The sequence below is a fragment of the Orbicella faveolata genome, unplaced genomic scaffold (genome assembly GCF_042242905.1).
Source record: "Orbicella faveolata isolate gen_17 unplaced genomic scaffold, um_ofav_v1 contig_13, whole genome shotgun sequence".
Classification (NCBI taxonomy): Eukaryota; Metazoa; Cnidaria; class Anthozoa; order Scleractinia; family Merulinidae; genus Orbicella; species Orbicella faveolata.
The window spans coordinates 3813113-3832994 of record NW_028301540.1 but is presented as its reverse complement, the minus strand read 5'-3'; the positions used below and the strand labels follow the sequence as shown (position 1 = coordinate 3832994).

The 19882-nt window shown below is 36.8% G+C and overlaps 2 protein-coding genes across 5 annotated transcripts in view; one reads left to right on the top strand and one right to left on the bottom strand.

The window, feature by feature from the left end:
- The first annotated feature begins 2236 nt into the window (after positions 1 to 2236).
- Positions 2237 to 19882, top strand: part of LOC110060655 (uncharacterized) — a 29604-nt gene continuing 11958 nt past the window's right edge. The window contains exon 1 of one of the 2 annotated variants that reach the window (XM_089284114.1): positions 2237 to 2367. In XM_089284114.1, coding sequence (XP_089140240.1) covers positions 2315 to 2367 — 53 coding nt within the window. In that variant the 5' untranslated portion in view covers positions 2237 to 2314. Of the gene's footprint in view, positions 2368 to 6534; positions 6554 to 19882 lie in introns of those variants that run through there. The other variant, XM_089284116.1, reaches the window with a different exon arrangement.
- LOC110060653 (uncharacterized) lies at positions 9009 to 18078 on the bottom strand. 3 transcript variants are annotated; one of them, XM_089284119.1, is made up of 4 exons: positions 12373 to 12662; positions 11973 to 12074; positions 10793 to 11101; positions 9009 to 9158 (listed from the first exon to the last, which is right to left on the bottom strand). In XM_089284119.1, the coding sequence occupies exons 3-4, from the start codon at positions 11061 to 11063 to the stop codon at positions 9124 to 9126; spliced, it is 306 nt and encodes a 101-aa protein (XP_089140245.1). In that variant the 5' UTR covers positions 11064 to 11101; positions 11973 to 12074; positions 12373 to 12662; the 3' UTR covers positions 9009 to 9123. The 3 variants fall into 3 exon arrangements, with proteins under 3 accessions (XP_089140245.1, XP_089140244.1, XP_089140243.1); XM_089284118.1 differs by lacking the exons at positions 11973 to 12074; positions 12373 to 12662 and adding an exon at positions 17901 to 18078; XM_089284117.1 differs by lacking the exon at positions 11973 to 12074.

Below are 19882 nucleotides of genomic sequence, written 5' to 3'. Positions count from 1 at the left end.
GGGTTCATACTCAGACTTACAAATTGGAACCACCTTCCACAACTTAATAAACAGTGTCATGAAAGAACTGCTCAATAGCTTTCATTTGAATGGCCACACGCTAGGGTTTCATCCCCTGACTCACAAGTTAGAAGCACCTTGTATAGCATAGCAAAGACTGCCACTTGAAAGTACTGCTCAGTAGGGTTTATTTGAATAGTTACATACTGGGAGTTTACATAGAGGCTTAAAAGTTAAAGCCATCTTGGACAGCATGATAAACAATACTGTACCACATGAAAGTACTGCATTGAAAATAGCGCATTTCAATTGAATGATCACACATTAGGGTTTCATTCCATTAAAAGTTAGAACCAGTTTGTACTAGTAGTATAAACAATATTAAATGAAAGTAATGTTTACTAGCTTTCATCTTTTTAATGGACGCGATCCTTAAGTCGACAGACTCAAAAGTTTTACAGAACCAAAACTAATACATAAACTTCAAAAAGCATTGCCAAGGGTATCAGCTTAATTGGATGTTTTGGGTTCTACTATTCCATGTTTCGTCTCCGAAATCCTATGCTAAACAAATTAGAAACTCTCCAAAATTTTGGACATCGTTGTTCAATATTTTGCCTGAAACTCAGTGGCGGAAATAAACTGCACAACCGGTTCTATGATGGCTAATCTTCTAAGTTATAGATATTGCCGTCTAGAGAGTGTTTAGTTGGGCGGGTTTCACTGACGAATATATATATATAAATATAGATAATAGTCATAACACAGCGGGGTTTCAGGCACGAAATTTTTGAAAAGTACATATATAATATATTTTAAACTTTTTGAAAAAGTTAAACCGTTTTCATGATTATCAAAAACATCTCTTAGGATCCCTTTTTAAATTTGGTCTCTCTTGCATACATTCATTTGAAGTCCATAAACCAGACTCTTTTCGTACGACTTTTGTTTATGTTATTTTCCATTCAATATACTGCAAGCTTGCCAACATTTAAAGACGCCGACATCAGGAATGCTTCTAGCTCATAATGAAGTAAAGTAAGAGAATGAATCGAATTCTACTAATCGTTGCTTCTTGTCTTTGTTCATTTACTTGGTAAAGAGAACCGCTCAATTCAAGCCAGTTTCTCGGGCTTTTCATTTTGCTTTTAATCCTACTTTTGATAGAAAAAAAAGTTTAATTGCATACTTGAAAGCTAAACCTAATAACAGTCTTGCGGATCTGAAAGACAACATTGTCGAGCCGTAGAATCTAAGCTTAGAAAAGGAAGTAAGCGGAGAAAATATGACAACTTCAACTTGATCAACTCTCGTGTCGCTTGAGGAGAGTTTCGTATGAGCTGCTATAGACGACGTTCAGATTTAACGTACAATTTATTACCAAAATACGCCGCAAGCTTTCAAAAACATCAAGGAATTAATAAAATAGTCAAAAAATAATAAAAACAACGGCTACGAACAGCTGCTTCTGCTACTGCTTTTGTTTTTCGCAAAACTTTGGCTCAAACTTGAGCAAATGAAGATTCGGGTAATTCCAGTTCTGTTCCTGTCTGCACTTTTGCTTTTTCTCAGCTTGTATTTTAAATTGTGACTTGATTACGTTACAGAATCGTGCAAAAATTGAATGAATTGTAAGCCCCTCAGGTGATAAAATTATTTGGTAAAGGCAATCTTGCGTGATGTCCTGCAAAAATACTCCTCCACGAACAGGCAGATTCGACAAATTGTTTGTGTTATCTAATTTCTAAAGACGGGCTTGTGACGCATTTTGTTCAATTTAGGAATTACCAAAGCGGAACACTTCTCGTCAGCGGAAAAAAAAAAAAACTTTGAAAGCTAAGGTTTGATTAACTGAGAAAACGCCAGGTTGAAACTTATATGTATATAAAATTCAACTGTATTTCTTGAGCTATAGCTCCCTAGGATAACTAGCAAAACAACAGAAAGAAAAATACCAGCTGAAATGGCGGCAAAAGTGTCGGAATAATGTGTTTTCTTCGGCAAACAAAGAAAATTTTCGAATTTTAAGTCAAAGTGACTTGCCACGCCTCTCGTAAAAAGTTTCATAGTGTTTAAGACTCGTACTTTTAACATTAAATGATATTTTTTAACTGGAAAAATCTGATTTTGGACTGTAAAGCTTTTAACTTAACTTTCGTCTTCTTCGAAATAGATAATTTTGTTCACTTACTCGTTTATGTAAATTTTGCAAACGCGAGTCATTGACCGAAGTCTCGCTATTAAAATCACTTAAACTGAAAACTCGATATTGAACAGGTATACAGCAATGACCAGAGACAGGCTTTAGAGGAAAATGGTGTCGCGACATTTACTCAAAGGGATGGAGCCATCCACGATATTCGTAAGGTACCAAATAATACATTTCAACATATTTGTATATCTAAGCATAAAATACTTGTTAGAGGTCTGTATAATCCGATAATGTTTGACTATAGTCAGAGATAACTTATTGGGGAAAGCCACCGAAGTCGATCAAATTGAAATGTTCGGAGAATCCTGTAGATATAGTGGCTATTTGTATAAATACTTGTTATTATCTTCAAGGTCTCAATTTTAGGTGTTCATATTTCATATCCCGGCCCTTGAGAATCCCTAGCCTGGGCAATACGCAAACCTACTACATCAAGCGGTAAAATTTCCTTAATTAAAAATAACATACATTTATCATCGCACTGATATATCTTCGTCCAAATATTTTGTTCAGGAAGAAAAGAGCATTTGGTAGGTGACGTACGGGATAATCTTCTCTGATGTGCATGTCATTTAAAAAGAAGTTCTACATGATAACACTTGGAGTAACTAATCGAATTGATTCACTTAAAACACGATACTAATCAGTATCAGGAAGCCGTATGGTTTGATATGCTTTGAGAAAAATAAGCTCAAAAGATATTTCTTTTGCAGTAGAGGCCCTTTGCTCTACACTTCGGTTCAGTTTTCGCCTTTCTTTGATTTCTAAGGCCCAGTTCAGACGTCGTGCTTCTGCCGTGCCGAACTAAATTCAGGAATTAAGTTCGACAAAAGCAAGGCAGAAGCACGGCGTCTGAATCAAACTTTTGAATTAAGTTCGGCAAGCAATTAAGTTCGACAAGCTCTGCCGTGCTACACGACTCTGACACGGCAGCGATTCAAACGTCGTGCTTCTGCCGCGCTAAACAAAATTCATAAATTATATTAATGTATTTTGGCGGAATTGCGATCCTACGGGGAGTTAGGAGGAGAATTGTTACGAGGCATCATTATATCCTGAATTTGGTTCGACTCTGTCACGACGTCTGAATCAGAGTTGTTTTCCTGCCGTGCTACAGTCGAACCTAATTGCAATTTAGTTCGGCACGGCAGAAGCACGACGTCTGAACTGGGCCTAAGAATTGTCGATGTCTCCAGCCCAGAGACTGATATCTGTTCGAAATGAATTAAATATTCGTCATCGTTCAATTACATTTAAAAATTGGCATTCGGAATTGTCAACCTATACACATTCTTCACTTAAACATGGATAATTTTACAGTCTTTAGCAGGTTAGCGGCAAGGAAGTTAAATCAGACAATCACTGAAAACAAAGTCAGCTGAGAAACATAAAGCAAATGCATCCGGCGCTGTTAAACCGGCTTAATTCTTGAGTGCTGCTGCCAGCTAAATTTCAAATGTTATGTTAATATTGAGACGGCAAATTCCAAAATACAAGCTGGGCCATCTATGACTCCGCTGTGAGCAGTGAATTTAATTGGAAAAATAAAACAACCTTTGTGTGCACTACACTGATGTTAGTTTCGTTCAACAAGCGACTGATGTGTAAGTTCATTCTGATTTAGAATTAAGAGAATTATAACGAGTTTATTTAAAAACGGTAAGAAAAATTTGATACTGAGTTAAACTACTGGAAACTTGATTGACACTTTTGTATCTTACAGTTTCACATTTGAACTGAGCTTCGCGGTAAATCGAACCACCATTCACTTTGGTGCACTTGCTTTACTCGATAGCTTGTTATGCAAACATTCTGTTAAGTAAGTGGGTCATACTCATACATTCAAATGGTAATTATTGGATAGTCAATTAGTGAAAACCGCATTTTCAAACTGATTAAGGTAATCTCAAGTAATTCACTTAATTCACCAGAGTGATTTTAACGAAATCTGAAAGTATGAATGTTTTTTGTACAGTCCTTCGTCATGTTTATATTTAGATGCTGGTCAAGATGTTGTGGGTTGTCTTTTTTTTTCTTTAACTCTATCCTGTGTGTTTGCCATGGAACTTATATTCAGATGATTGAATTAAAATGCTCCGGCTTGCAATGTACCCAACCTCGTTTCCAGGGCTTTTCCCTTAGATTCGCCAAGAGAAAAGACCTGGGAACGAGGTTGCTATGTACCGCTATCTCACCAATCATAAACGCCTGTAATCTATCGTGGTCACAGAACAATCACTATTACACAACGATGTGTACACGTGAATTGATGGCTTCATAAAAATAAGAAAGAGAGAGAAAACACAAATATCCTATCCACGAGAAAATTTTCTCTTTGCAGCCATAGCCACGAAGCAGGAATAGTCCTATTCACCATTAGTGGCCGTTACTGGCTTTTCTTTACTTACTATACAATAACTCCACATATGGTTATTTGTATTACTAGATGATAATACAGAAAAAAAAAAAAAAAATAGAAACTAAGATAAATATACTTATAAAAATAACGGTATAAAAAATTCGTACACCCGCTAAAGCAACGGCAAAGCTTTCAAGTTGTCAGCGCCTGATACAGTAAAAAAAAAAAAAAACTTAAGTGCATGTGTAAAAATACTATATATGAAAGAAATTTGTGAATACAAATTGCGTATTGGCAGAACAGAAATCACAATTTTACATGTGCTGACAAGGTAAATTTGAACTATATTTTATAAAAATTCTAGAAAATTCTTAGTGAAGTAAATTTCTAAAGGCCTAATCAGCTCATCAACCGGAGGGCAAATAATGTTATGTTGTTTTGTTTTCTGCAACAAATAACAAACAAACATGTCAGAAATATCTTCTTGAATATCTTCTAAATAGCGTAATAAGATACAAGAAAATAATCTCAGTTGTGCACATCCGACAAGCATGCAGTGGCCAGCATCGTGACGTCAGAGAAGGGGCCATATCAGGGAGAGTGCCGTTAGTGGAGGATGAAATCTACACTGATCCATTAATCTTGAATTATCTGTTACAATTTGTGACACAAGCATGTTAAAGATAAGTTTCGTATCCTAAATTTCCTAAATTATCGAGAAAATGTTTTGCACGGAGCCTCTATTAATAAAGAGATCAATTGAGTTCTTTTTCAGGAAAAAAAAATTGTACATGTAATAAAAGAATATTAATAAAAAATAGTTGATTTGTATTCAGTTCTACGTCTATGTCTTTAGAGAACTGTGTCAAATAATATTTTGAAAACAATTTGGCTTATTTTACCAAAAGTTAAGTGCTTTTAGCCGGTCAAATTTAAATCAAACACATTTATGACTACTTGTAAAGTTTTAATATTGAGGTCTATTTTTCTTAATTCGTAACTCGGTCCCAGGCCCATATTGTAGCATTTCTCAATACCGGTCCAAGGTTGTACATTTCTTTCGAAGATGTGCTGTGAAAATTTGATAATTCACCAAGACATTTCTTTAGTTGATAATTCCCTTTCTTGGCAATATTTGGATATTATGGGAAGAAAGCAATGTTGACATGTTATTCTTGGTGGTTCTAGAGTTCAATTGAACCTTTCATTGCGGTAAGTGTAGTTAGAGTCGAAAATAGCAATGAACTTTTTCGCAACATAAATAACGTTTACTTTTAAAGAGCTATTAGAACAAGACAACCCACTACTTGATAACGTGAAGATTACAAAGATATCGCTAAACGTCAAGAAAAAACTTATCTGAAAACAATGTTTTTCTATCAAATATACCGGAAAAATTACTTTCTTTTATCGGTGATTTATAGTTGTACCGCATATTTATAATAAGTATATTATTGTATAAGTTTTAACAATAAAAGAAAAGGAAAAGTTTTATTTTGTCGCCAGATAGCTGAACATAATCCCTAGAAATAACACAGAATAACATGTGATCAACGGTTTTATTGTGAGTAGAATTTAATTCACGTGAACTATTTTCTGACAGGAACGTTTGAAAGAACTTTTAGTAATCACCAGGAATGCTTTAAAAAAAAATCTCGAAGAATGCAGTAGTCGTTTTGAAATAGTTCTCTACTGATCTCAAGCTAGGAACTCAAGGTTATCACAATGGTCTCTGGGGGTTTATCCGAGCAAGACATCAGTATGAAAATTTTATAACTTGCGTCAAATGTTTTCGGGTAAATATCGTCTAATTGGACGTTTACGGCTGGTTTCTATGATGGCAAAAGCCCGTTATGTCAGCCGAAGCAGAAAATAAGCAAGTTCTTCGGAAAATCAACCAAATTATATGGTTATCAACCTGTTTGAGCTTTACATCGCTGTAAACTGGTCGATAATCTGAACTATACCAGGCGGGCCTTCAGGTATGTTGAGTATCTATTCCATAATAACTAATTCATTTTACGTTGGACAACTCAGGGGTAAATTTGAAACTCTGTTGGCATTCTCTACAGCTGTGAAAAACGTAGTTATATACATACTTGATTGTACTTCTGCCGTAGAACGGCTAAAACTTCCAAAATCTATTTTAAGGTACCTTTGTCGCGCCTGATCGTAAAAGCATTATAAAGTTGAACTGAAAAAATATATTACTTTTTATAGAAACATGTATAAAATATAAACTGAGGGATAGTGGAGGGCAAATATTTACCATATTTCTTAAAATCAAATCCCGTTTTACTCTCACGTATTAAAGCAGAGTTTTAAAGGGTTTAGGCTGTGCAGGAGTGGTTCTAGTACATTTCATTTCTCCTACATGGTTCATAAAAGCTTCTTATAAGATTTTAGTTCAACAAGAACTTTCCTTGTCCTGATTTTAGTTCAGTTTACATGCAGCTGCAGTTGTTTATAACGCGAATAGAAAAGTGCAATTGCAAAAGGTAAATGGAAAGTTGATATTTTCAATTAAGATCCTAATAAAATAAATAACCTATATCTTAAAGAAGTTAGGTACATTTCTAATTCACCTGCGTTTGTGCCGAGTTTTGTGTTCGATGTCTTTCTTTTGTTTGTCAATATTACCAGTGTAAACTAACGACCAGAGCATTCAATACAATAATTGAGTTAGTCACAGGGACTCCCCTGGTCAAATAGGTTGCGACCTGAGCTCACTCAGTGGAGACGCAAACAAATTTAGCTTGAAAACAATACGAAGGTTTCTACGTACTTTTATTCATATCAAGCTGCAAGTAATGTATTGAAAGTCAGTCGCCATTCAATGCAATGAAACTGATTATAACAATACAAAGACAGTTTTTCGAGCTGTTTTCTCTCTCTGTTCGATCCCTTTGTAACTTTGGCTTTAAGAACCGGTTATGTTAAATTGATGTTGAAAGTTTTTATTTGCCAACTATTTCTATCAATCTATAGCTTAAGATTCGGAATTAAACCGTTCTCTCTCCCTTAGTCTATTTGAAGTTTATGCTCTCGGCAGTTTGTTTTGCAAACCCCTTAACCCCTAGTATAACGTTTTAAGACTTTAAAAACCCTGCCCCTCGTAAGTTGATTTCTTGCGCAGTTACCCAAGAAAACTGAGTTGTACGAAGCCAGTTGCTTTTAAACAAATATCCAAAGATAATGCATACAACTTCGTTGCAACATTGCTGTAGAAAAAAGAGGTTTAATTTCACTTCGTAGTTCATAAAAAGCTAAGGTTTTCTTCTCTGGGAAGATTGCAAGACGGGAAAGTTGCACGAAACAAACATGGCGTCGTGTAAACAGAAAACACCGTGTGTTCGATTATTCATCGTAGAAAGAGTACTGGCTTGGAAAATTCTTGAACGCAGATTCTCCGATAATTTTTTACTCCTTGATAGTTTGAATGTTTGGTTTTCTCGTGACTGTTTGTTTGTTTTGTCTCTTTGTTTTATTTATTCACCACACATTGAAAAAAATTAAATTACATATATAATTATACAAGAGCAAAAAAGTGACAGAGGGTGGCGAAGGGGTTGTCTCAGAAGGAACCATGAGGCGATATTAGACCCCCTCATTACAATACTTTTTAAAACAATAATTTTAATTAGGCTAACGGCCAGGAGGACGGTTAGATGCTCTCATAGTTATTACTAAGAATGTAAAATTTGGGTTTAGGCTAATATGAGAGCAGAAAGACCGAGTCGAAAAATCTTTGTCTTAAGAGATGCCTGGAAGATTATAAATCAGAGCAGAAACTCCCATGATAAAAGTATCTCTCTTTCTCGAATCCTACTGAGTTCTAAAAAAGATAAACTTGGAATGACATAATTCAAACTGTAAAAGCTGGCATGAGGGCATGGAGAGATAAGACAAAATGAGCGGGGTCACGATCTAAAGCAAGTTATCAGTTTTTTACCGAAGAAGATTGCTTTCACTGAAACTCGTAGGAAAACACCAATAAACAACAATCAACACATAACAATCAAAAAGGAATGGGCAGTTTACGTTAAATCATTTTAGCGCGTTAATTGTGTGCTTCTGTACGGCCCCCTTACATTTGAAAGCGATCTGTAAGACTTGAAGTAGTTTTTCAAACCGGTCAAACATACAAAAGATGGAGAAAAAAATAAATATTTCAGTACTCTACGTTCTCGGTACGTACTGTAGGTCACTGACCATTAATGCAAAATACTACGGGCTTAGTGCACGGGCCCTAAATCGAAAAGGAAAAAATTCAGTTCCGTAACTTCCAGCACGGACCTTGAACGCGGTTGACAGTAAGGAGTGGTTAGGAATCTGAATATCATTTTAGCTTAAGTGCCCACGAATCCAAATACCTTACATGCAATGAATTTGGGAAAAAAATATCCGTAGTTAAGGAAGGCAAGTACGTAACAGAAATTAATTCAATAGCAGTCAATTTTTTATTATTATAATTTAATGCAATAAATTTACAACTTTTACAAAACTATAATATATTTATAACCACTTATAATTTAACAGTTGTCCGTTCCCGTCAAAATCCAGGCTCCGAAGGTTGAGATATATCCCCTAAAAATCGAAATAGAAGAACCACTGTAAGCAAAACGTCGAAAAACACCATGCATGCATCTTTACACAGCTAATTAAAGTATTATAAGTACAATTTTAAGTTTATATTTTATTATTTACAGGGTCGTATTTAGTTGTTTAGTGGGAGGCACAGTGGCCTCATGGTTAGTGCGCTCGACTCCAGATCGAGCGGTCCGGGTTCGAGTCCTGGTCGGGGACATTGTGTTGGGTTCTTGAGCAAGACACTACTCTCACAGTCCTCTCTCCACCCAAGCCGTGTACAAATCGGTTCCGGCTAATTTAATGTGGAGGGTAACCCTGCGATGGACTAGCATCCCATCCAGGGTGGAGAAGAATTACCCCTAATCGCTTCATGCTACAGAAACCGGAGATAAGCGCCGGCCTGATGGGTCACTTGGCTCGAATGCAGACTTCATTTAGTAGTTAAAGACGGTTATATAATACTTGACAATTATTTCCATGGGGGTGTCCCTACGTTTACGGTCACGGTTAACGATGTTGCGATCGATCGCTACAGAAAAAGTTGAGCGATTCTTATGACTACCAGTTTCCAAAAGACCGTTACGATAAGTACAGAATTAATAAAACAATTTCCTGGATCACACAACGACTTATTGTATTCTGGTATATTTTTCATCAGCCGTGACGATCGCTTCCGCCTCTGGGGAGTGGTTTCTATATGATCGCAAAAACAGCTACGATCGCTGCGATCTTCGAGACAGCACTGAGTTCTTTCTCAACAGTGGCTGCGATCGCTAAAAAGTTATTTTCATATGAGCACAACAATCACTGAATATTTTTTTTTTTCAGCGATCGAAGCGTTTATATGGAAACCCGTCTTAAATAAAAATCTGGCCCGTTCTGGGAAGACTTGAATGAAGCGAAACATGCCGCATTCTGGGATCATTCGATGCATTTTTTCTTCCTTTGCATTGGCCGCGAGTCCACCACGTGACCTGCAAATAAGCCGCGGCAAATAATGGTCTGCTCGTGCGCAACACCGTCTAAACGTGTTTTGTCGCAAATAATATTCAAATAATATTCTTAATATTCTGTGATTGTAACCCCGTTCTTGTGGGAAAACCCTGAGCTGTTAAAGAGTGATTTAAATATGACAACAAACTTGGTAATCGAAAGATAAAACAATTATTTAACTCGGTTATCGTAGAATATTGTGATTTGTCAGTGTCCCGCAGATCAATTATTTGCCTCAGCTTTCGGCTTCGGCAAACAATTGATCTGCTAGCCACTGACAAATCACGATATTTTGCGACAACCGAGCTCAGTAATTGTTAAACATTTGCGTTTACATACATTTTCCAACCTCTGGAAAACTTGAACACGAGAGGGTGCACGTGACTCACTCAGAGCACATGACGTGACGTCAACCACAAAGGGCCGCAGTTTAAAAATAGCACTATGCATAATTTTTACGCTGCTGTCCCGTTAGTCGTAAATTTCACTTTTCGTTATCAAAATAGTGTGTAATGGACAATTTTATACACGGTGGAGAGAGAACGAAATTTTCTGCATCAAGCAATTAGTAAAGAAGACAAACTTTGCGATTCGTTGATACGATGTTATCTAAAGACACCACGTTTGATTTCACCTACCATTTTCATAAATAACTCTCCAATATTCTTGAGCGTCCTCCGGGCTATCAAAATCTTGTTGTTCGTTTGGATTGTCATTTTGTGCCGGCCTGACAGGATTGATTTGTACACCACTACTCCCTCCGGGCATAGCTTTTGTTGGCTTACGTCGGGTAAACCGTCTTGCGTACCATGGCGGTCTCTTCGAGCGACGTTTTTGAGCGTCCGTTAAAAGTACAGCGACTGTGATTAATATTAGTATTCCAAATACAGCAAGTGCTTTCCTTTCCATCCCAGTCTGTGAATATTGTGGCTGATCTAATTTTTCTCCTGACACGGGCAAGAAGACAAAGTTTTTTTTTTAAGAAAAAAAATAAAAAGAATACAATTACAACACAAAACGATCTTTTTACAGACTCGAAAGTAAAGGCTGTTACATAAATTAAGCCAGAGAACACTGTGTTATCCTATCAATAAGTGCAAGGAACTATGATCTAGTTAGTCTCTCGATAAGTGTTATTCAATAAATGCGGAAGATGCTAGCGCTACTAACTCTGATCGCGTTCTTCCGATATCACGAACAGACAAAAGCTTTTTTAAGACGATTATTGGCCAAATAAATTATCTTTAGCGAAGAAAAATAGGCTATTTTTCGAACAGTTTTCAGACTTTCTGATTGATACATATTAAAGCCATTTAATTAGACAAGGATCGCAAGGCGCTTATCAGAGTAACTAGCCATAGTCACTTTTCACGTTTATGTGTTTGCGTGGTAGTAATATAAATTTTGGACAAAAACTGAACTTTTTGTAAATCATTTATTTCCATGGAAAATGCTTTTTTTCTATTGATGGTAAAACTGAAGCTACAAACTAAGAAAAGTTCTAGATATTTCTCTGATGCGCCTTTGCTTTAAACCTTTTAAGGAGGAAATAGTATTAATTTTTTTTTGTTAAAACTGCCAATTTATCTCAAAACGTTAATAATTCCTTTTATATCAGTTTTTTGCACGAAAAATACTGGCTGTTACACAGAGAATTAAAAAAACCAAATTCAGTTTAGTCGTTGTTTAGCAGAATACGAACATATAGAATTTTAATTTTGATTGTACAGCAATATAATGGACTTCACAATATAGAACAACTGCAACGCAGCCTCGTAATTAATGAGTCTTGTTTCTCTGGTCATGGAAGATCCTTACCTCAAATATAATTGCTGCCCAGCACACTAGCGATTCAGTTTTGTCAGTCAAGATTAACTAACACAATTTGTTTCAGTACCAAGCGAAACAAGCGAAACTTGGCTGTAAATTAAAATGGGTGCGATAATTACTTTTGGTTTGGAAATCGATTGAATTAAGTACTATACTGTGAATAATTTTATGCTTTACAAAGACAAATTTAAATATCGTATTAAACATTTCTTTGTTACTGCACAGTCGGGGATCAAGTTCAAATATTGTAATGCTTGAGTTGTGTTCTAATCATGCAATAAGTTAGGTACAATTAAAGAGTTTTTCTAGGCGATAGTCGTTGGTGTAAAACCTTTGACTAGTCGGCAAGTCATCTCAGTAATTAAAGAAGGACAAAAAGAAAATTTACCTCGCGTTTTTAAGACGAATGTCAGCTGATTTACGAGCGAATAGTTGGCGTCGGCCTTCTTCGGTCACTCCTGATGTGTTTGTTTTAGAGTCGATAACTGCCAGCGCAGTTTTATAACGAGTCCGCCTACGTGTTGCCTGGAAGTGACGTGTACTATACTATCAGCTTCCTGAATGTTGTCCAGCCGAAGTTTCCTTGTCTCGTCAGTTCGCTGCGCTCAATGTTTTGTCGCTTTCGCGCCTTGTCCATCCGTTCGGAAACCATTGTTACGGCACGTGCTTTTGAGTGACGTTCAAGGAGGAACAGATGGGGACAAAACCAGAGGAAGAACAATATTTTTGCTGGCTAAAGAGGCAGCTGTAGACTTTACGAATAAATTGCGAAAGATAACTTTTTTTAGTGGTAATTTAAATGTTCGAACGGAACTTCAGGATAACTTGAAATGGCTCGAGGAAAAGATGATAGATTCTTTGATGACAACGTTTTCGTTTCTGTTAGTAGTTTACATTAAAAAAAAATGGAGATTTTTCGTATCTGTCTTTAGATAAATTAACAAGTTAAGTCTCGTTTACTTAGTGAACGGAAGAAGAGTACAGTTAAGTGCACTTAAAGACCCTATCATGATCAAGTGAGATTGGATTGTTCAACGATTTAACCACTCAACGTAATGCTATGAATACAGTATAACATCCTCAATTATTGTCATTATCCATTTCTTCAGGAAGATTACAAGAGAAAAGAGACGCCTACAGACTTTATGATTCTAAATGGCCGTATTAACTTCTAGCTACTTCTACAGTGATATAATGCATTGAAAATAATTTGGGAGCGATGGCTTTTTAATCAATCGGTTACCGGAGAGCTTAGGGTTTTAGCACTGAACGAGTATAATTCTTCCTCAGAGGAAAAGAATGCGAAATAGCTAGACAAATTAATTGCGCGCCGCCGGTCTTAAAACATTGAAAACAATGTTTGTTTTCCAGAGTCAGGTTATATATATCTTTCGATCAGAGATTAATCTGAAAATGTGTCGCATTTGTAACAGGAAGCACGTAAGAGCAGTATTTCCTAATTTGTCGAACTTCCTTTTATCAAAATTTAGCTGACACTTTTGCCGTATAATGATGCTTTTTTTATATATTTCTAACTAAAGTATTTTCGCCTTTCTCGTCGTTCAAAACCGCTAAAAAAATCGTTAAAATATGCCAAGTCATATCAGATCAGTCCTCATTTTTGGTAACGGGTACCCAGGCTGAGTCTTAATTTTTGTGCTCCCCGTTTTAATGCTAGCAAACTATAAAAGACTGCTGTTTTGACTTTATTTTATAATTGCATCCCCTTCTTGTTCGTCAAGCAGGAAAAATAGTATGTGATGTCGTTCATTGAATTAAGTAATCTTCCACATGTTAAAAACTTATGCTTATGCTTGAGTCTGTTAGGTAAATTTAGCTAAACCTTGGATAAGTCTTATACAGCTCACTGATGCAATATAGATGGATTGCATTTTATATTTCCTGTAAAAAGCTACCAGTGAGTTATCATCACTGTTATAACGCTAGTTGCTGAAAGGCCGTCCGAAGACTCCACATGTATATAATATGATAACCGGATTGAGTGTCCGTATCTCCTTAGTCAGAAAAATGGCCGACCACGTGGGCGTAAAGTCTGCTATATAACCGGCGCGCAATTTGTAGAGATAAATTGTGAAAATAGCAAATAATAAAACTATAAAGTAATAAAACTCGACTGGTGAATCAGTGTTCAGTGCGAGCGTCAAGCCTCAAAACCGACCGTGATTCAGTCTTACAATTTCCTTTGCTTATGACTAACCAACCTGTCCTGTTATGGCTTTGTAACTGAGCGCTTTGATTTTCAAAATCATTTTAGTATTTCGTACTTTATATTATTCATAGTCAAACGTTATTCACGTTGAAAAGGCAGTGAAATTGTATCACAACAGTACTTGAACGTCGGTGCAAGACTTCCGCAGAATTTTAAAGTGGAGCCAAAACACACGCGCAATTACCTGAACCCAAAAATGCGTAGTTTCTTAGATCTATGAGTCAAAGAGTTGAGTAAGAACAAGTAAATTTCTTTAGAAATAGTGAGCTCGGTCAAGGTTTTTATCAACTCCTTTGTTTACATATAGTTTTCTCTACTAGTGATAAAGCTTCACAATTTTTTTACTACTAGCTCAAGTTATTCTGTGATAGATTTTATTTTGATAGTAAGAATTTGGCATTGAATCAACTCTGTATCCCTTAATTTTCTTTAATCTTGTTAACCACCTACCACAACAGTATTGTTAAAAATATACTTGATTCAGATATTACGTAGATCAACAAAGGAAAAGCATCTAGATTACGAACGACGAAAATTGATCTCGGATTAGTAGGGATCTATTTATGAAAGGCGGCTCTAACTTTCCGCGACTTTACGTTCCCGAAAGTGCGCGAGCAATCTGAGTTCGTTATGCTGGAAGTACTGAAGGAGTTCTTATAACTTCAACTGCTATACAAAACTTTCAATAATGTAAAAACGTAATGATTTTTTTTCGCAGTAGCACTGGTGACACTGCTAATAAGTCCAACACTGCGCCTAATTTGAAATTTGCAGTGATGGAAAATACATGGAAAATATGCAAGCTTTTAATGTCTTATGATGTCAAAGGATATACCACAAAGGAAGAAACTCTAGAACTTTAGTTTGTGGCATATTTTGGGCTGGGTTCGGATATCTCAGATGATTAGGTGGCGTTCTGTTCGCCGGAAGACTCTGGCCAAGACTGGTTGTTATTTGAATTTGACAAAACTATTCGTTACGTTGCCTGCTAGAAGGCTCACCTTTGGAGACACAGGCGCAAGCGAAGCGATCCGGCGGATACGAGTTTGGTGCAAACGTGAGCCTGCGAGGGCTAGTGGACTGTAACTGTCTTCGGGAAGGAAAGAAAAAGCTTTTGAACCTTGGCTGAACTGTCAGTTTTACACTGACTGAATATCTCAGATGTCAGTAAATATGAATGAAAAGCACTTTATACTTCGAAGAGTTAGTCCAAAAGATCAGTGTGCATTTTACTCCGACAAAAATTTAAGGATTTTTTTCATTACAGCAAGGAACATTAAATGTTACGTAAATCAATCACGCATAGGGCCGCCGATAAGACCTGAACAGTACTAGTAGCCGCAATCGGAAACTTCACACTTGGTCCACACTTGGTCCATGTTAACTGCATGTGGCCTTGTTCACACCACGCCGGAGAAAGTGCTAAGCAGCTTTATGGTAGGCCTACCGTCCACATTAATCCGTCAAGAAAACGGGGCTTTTCGAAAACGTTCTTCAAACTGGAGGAATTGGAAAACGCCGTCTTTTCGTTTTCGTGTAGACGAAAAACATTTCGGAGTGTTTCTGAAGACGACGACGACGTCCGATAATTATGGGGTTTCCTTGACCGCGTTTCTACAAATCCAAAATGTTGCGTTTTCAAATTCCTGTGTGGTAGGGGCCTTTGATTTGAAACAGACTGGAATCAGAGTTTCAAAAACTTACAACCTGATTGAATAAACAAACATCTACTTTTGTTCCAATAAGAAGGCAATCGCTGGTCGCACAGGTGGTTTAAATGCAGCGCCGAAACTGAAGTGCAAAAACATCCGATATGTCAAAGATCGATATCCGATGTTTAAAAGACCGGGGAAGGGGCAGCCAGAGTGGGGTGTGACTTCTTCAATATGATCATTATTGACTTTGGTAAGGGGACAGAAATCCGGAGCAAGTTGTTCAATCGTTAAATGATATGGACATTTAATTTAACAGAGTAGTAATTTTCGTGTTTAACATGTACTTATTCCCTTCTGACTAAGCTAGCCATGCTTTTTTCGGGTGGGACTTGCAGTAGCTATTATGTTTTTTGGCAACATGTATTAAAAGATTGAGTATAGTCTGAATAACTGAGCGCTAAATCAAGTCTAACTTACATCAATGACAACTGCCGAGAAATTTACATCGTAATGAAATGTTGGCATAATTCAGTCAGAGCCCGCAGGGTTTGTTTGGCTTGTCATAAACTGTATATTTTGCGAACCTCGCCCAACGCCTATAATTCTCATCAACTTATTATCCAGCTGGGTCCTTTTTTACCCCCTATCCCTTCCTTTTCTCTTTCTTCTTTCTCTAGCTCAAGGGGGCGAGAAGAAGAGAGACTTTGAAAGCGAAGCTGCATTGTCTTCCAAATGGGTTCCTGTCATTTGTCAAACGCTGTTCTACATGAAAGCAATATATGATTGTTGATTTCCTGCGAGCGTGTGTCGAAATCGTGCATAAGACAGACCAAGTGCTCCTTTTAAAAAAATCGTTTGACAGTATTTGGGAAATGACTAAACGCAGAACAAACACAACGCATTTAGTAAACCATTCAGAAAGTTCTATCTTATTTTTTTCCCCTCCTGCATGATTTTGTTGGTCCTTTCTCATCTCTCCCTCCTAAACCGTTTCTCTCTCGTCAAAACAGAAAACAAACTTTTGGCAAAAAGTCAAGCATTTTGTCATTTACGTTGTTTTGTTGACAAGGCAAAGTCGGATGTTGATCCGATCAACATCCGACTTTACAAGACCATGAAAAGGGGGATACCGAGTTACAAAGTCCGATCAGTGTTAAATTGAAAACTGTAAATTTGGATGTTGTGTTACAAAGTCCGATATGATGTTGTCAACTGTATTGTTGGATGGTGATTGAAAAGTTCGAAGTTGAAAACGTTGAACTGGATGTCAAATTATCCTGTGACATTCGATTTTGGCGGAGATTGGATAGTGTAATATCCTCCTTGTCAAATCAGTGTCTTTTGTACAGCCACTTTCGTGTACGAGAATTTCCGATAGGAAACCTGGACCTGTGACGCACGTCCTTAAAGAGTTACAACATTCCATTTCAAAACTATCCGCCTACATTTTCTAAACACACATTTTTTTCACCCGGACATAAAAAAGAAAGTTAGTGAGTTATATATGTATGGAACATGATAGATCATTGATAGTTGTTGATATGTGGTCTGTTATTACACTAGACTGTTTTTTATTTAGTACTGAGTGAATCACGTAATGAAAGCCTTAATATGTGAAGAAACTGCCATAATCAGTTTTTGACTAAATGCAATTTAGGAATGTTTTTGTTTCTACAAGCTGTTATGATAATCGGAATAGAACAAAATTTGAAAATAGTTCAGAAGTATACCAAAGCTGATAAATAGTTGACAATTTGTTTCTCAGCATGACAGCGACATCATTTTTGTTTTTAACGTGAGAGATATTCTGTATACGCCTACTATAATAATCTAAAGTACTCTTTGAAAAATCTGACTCACATATGTGGACTTACTAATTGTTTGCGCAACATCAAAACATGGAATAGCTGTTAAACCGCTCCTTAATTCCTTGGCTATTAATAATCATTCAATGATATTTCAGTCTGTCCTCATTGTAAACAGCTCAGTAACACGGTAAAGACAAAATAAAACAGACTACGTTTAACTCACCTTTATCGCCTGCCAAAGCATCTGGTTTTCCAGCTTGCAGTTCTAAAAGAATCTCCTTAAAACACTTCAGATCAGTTCCATGAGGTTAGAACAATTAAATGTCACTAAAATCTCAAAAGCATTCAGCGCTTCCTAGTTGACGGAATAAAACCCTTTCTGGGTCTTCCTTCTGTCAATCAAAACCTGATTTTGCACGTGATCACAAGCATGAGTGTGAGGGTATTAGACGTGTGTGGCGTGACACTGCTAAGCACGTGCGTGACACGCTTCTTGCTCGAGTTTTGTGATGTGGTTATTTTTCATGCTATAAGTAATACAGTTTCTCAATTTACAAAGGCTAATAAAAACTTTTATATTAAGGTTGATGGAATTCAACCAGATTAGGCCAAGGAATATTCGGGTTTCTTCGTCGGAAGTGGGTGGTTAACCAATACACGTGCAGCGTAGCCAAAGAATTGATCAATGACCTTGTTTTCCGATGAGCACGTTTATTTGAAAGAAAAAATAATTTTCCTGACCTTCAAGGGAGCAGTGTTGATATATACAGATGTGATGCTTCACTTGGGGATTACAACTCCTTAGCACAAAACAACAGAAGCACTAACTGTCCTAACTTGACCAGGTTGATGCATCGATATTTGCTTTGCTTTCTGCCTTTGATCTGTAGGGAATTTTGCTTTTTTGTTTGCATTCGTAGTAGTTATGTTTCCTGAGTTCGTGTTGATGGCAGAGTTTCCGCAAGCCTAGGCGTTGCTGTTTTACAGTGGTTTTATTTCTTGTTAATTTGACGTGCATTTTATTGTCTTCTGATTATATTCAGGACTTGCGAATCACGGTTCTGACGAGCCGTGACAAATTCCATTCCCGCAAATTAGCGGTGAGTATAATTGTGTCATTGACTGGCTAGTGTTCCAGAAAAAATTGAATTCCTACCTTACAAAATCTAAATGGAACTGCCAGTTCTTGCTTTTCGGATTCCGCTTTTTGGAAACTACGTATTTTAATACCACTCATGCGTTGCCACGAAATGCTATCGCTCTCACGCGAACTATTACTTAACTCAGAGCAGTAACTAGTAGGTTTGCCTGCTATAAAATTCTAAGTTTTATCCAAGCCGTCCCTGAAGACATCTGTTACTTGTGATCAAACTTGGGATGATCTTGCCTCTTTGTTTAATAAAGATCAGATTGAAATAAACAAATCATGTAGTGTTTTGAAAATTGCCTCGCTATGTCACTGGCAAATAAACACACACCACCTTTAAAATATCAACACGTACAGTAAAAGAAAATTTGAATATTTAGTGGCATTGAAGAAAATTTCAGTTAGAACTCTACTTAAAAGATTAGATTATTCGATTTCAATTTCTATGAGGTGACAGAATTCAATTTAACTACCTCGTCATAGAAATCTAGACCTCCAAATTGAATTGTCAAATGGGAACACGAGAACCAGTTTGAAAGACATTAACTTGAAAAAGCTGTGTGAAACACTCGCCTCAGTGGCTTGAGTTCGATTTCTTTTAGAAAACACAAGAAGAAAAAATAAAAATAACTAGTTTATCAGGGTTCACGATTCAAAACGTAATTTTTTTTGCTCGTGCCATCATTACATCAACAGCCCGCAATAGAATTGTTTTCTATTTAAAACACACTGCATTTTATGAACACGAAAATGACTGAACACTTGCTGCTGAATCAATTCAGTCCTTGGAATGATTTTCTCTCACTTAGTATTTCTTTTCTCTTCTTGTTCGCTGACTAGGTCGATCATTGTCAGGGCAGTTCCACGTTTTCGGGATATGTTTGAAACAATAGCGCGACGTTACAACTTGGCTGCTTTCGAATATTCCACTAAAATTTTAAATATGGATTTGGAACTGACTATCAAGTAATCAGGAAGCCTCTTGAAAACAGCTGGTGTTCCTTTGTTCGACCGGCTTGAAAATTCGTCCTGTAACGGATCTGTAACTGAATTTATGT

Coding starts and splice junctions, on each gene's coding strand:
- LOC110060653 (XM_089284118.1), bottom strand. CDS start 11,063: ATGGAAAGGAAAGCACTTGCTGTATTTGGAATACTAATATTAATCACA. Junction 9,159..10,792: donor GAGAGTTATTTATGAAAATG/GTAGGTGAAATC, acceptor TTCGATTTTTAG/GGGATATATCTCAACCTTCG.